General features: G+C 62.3%; 1 protein-coding gene across 1 annotated transcript in view; it reads left to right on the top strand.

The window, feature by feature from the left end:
- LOC115307114 (sterol regulatory element-binding protein 1-like) overlaps window positions 1-315 on the top strand; it is a 1,541-nt gene extending 1,226 nt beyond the window's left edge. The window contains exon 4 of the mRNA XM_029957823.1: window positions 193-315. Coding sequence (XP_029813683.1) covers window positions 193-315 — 123 coding nt within the window. The remainder of the gene's footprint in view (window positions 1-192) is intronic.
- The last annotated feature ends 640 nt before the right edge of the window (window positions 316-955 follow it).

Here is a 955-nt window from a genome sequence, read left to right on the forward strand (position 1 = left end):
GTGGGGTACCCCGGGTGGGCTCCCCACCCCACGGCCGTGTCTGTGTCCCCAGCCCGCGTGGGGGACGGGGCGTGGAGACCTCTAGTGACACTGTCACAGTATTGCAGGGCACGGGACGCTCAGCAGCTGCCCCCGGTGTCACCTGTACCCCCCGTGTCACCTGTACCCCCTGGTGTCACCTGTACCCTCCAGTGCCACCTGTACCCCCCTGTGTCCCCTGTACGTCCCAACGCGCAGGATGGGGACCCTGCCCGGCCCACCATGGATCCCACTGCTGCAGCACCCCTTGTTTTTGGGTCTTTGCCCCCACTGTGAGGGGTAGGTTTGGCCCCATGGCAGCAGCAAAGCGACCTCTCCCCAACCACACCAATGGTAGGCAAGAGGGGACTCCCACCACCCACCCTATCCCCACCCCTAGCACTGACTAGTCGCCCCATTAGGAGCTGCCACCACCCCTGAGCATGGACAGGCTTTTGGAGAAGGGATGGCAGGGTGGCATGGGGCTCCTGGGGGGCTGGTGGGTGCCCCTGTGCCCTTGCTTCATCCCTCTTGTATATAGACCCCCCCTTCCCTTGGCTCCCCCCGCTCCCCTTTTCCCTTTTTAAACGGTATTTTCATAGTTGGAGAGTTTTGTACAGACAATTAAAGCTGATTATTTATACCGGTGTGTGCTGGATTTGGGAGGGGCTGACACTAAAATTAGAGGGCAAGGGACTCCCTACAGCTGGGGTTGCCTTGTTCCCACAGGGCTGATGGGATGGGGGGGCAATCTGTGGCAGGGATGGGGACACTGGGTGCGAAGGGACCCCAAACACTCCCTCCTTAACCCATGATGTCCTGGGGGGTGCTGCCCCCTCCACCTCCATACCCCCCCACACCAGTGGGACCCTCGGGGATGAAGGACCAGCCAGGGGCTGGCACAGCCCGGAGGGGACCCCACCAGCCCCCCAGAGAT

The sequence above is a fragment of the Manacus vitellinus genome, unplaced genomic scaffold (assembly GCF_001715985.3).
Source record: "Manacus vitellinus isolate BGI_N305 unplaced genomic scaffold, ASM171598v3 scaffold_12_pilon, whole genome shotgun sequence".
In the NCBI taxonomy this organism is placed as follows: domain Eukaryota; kingdom Metazoa; phylum Chordata; class Aves; order Passeriformes; family Pipridae; genus Manacus; species Manacus vitellinus.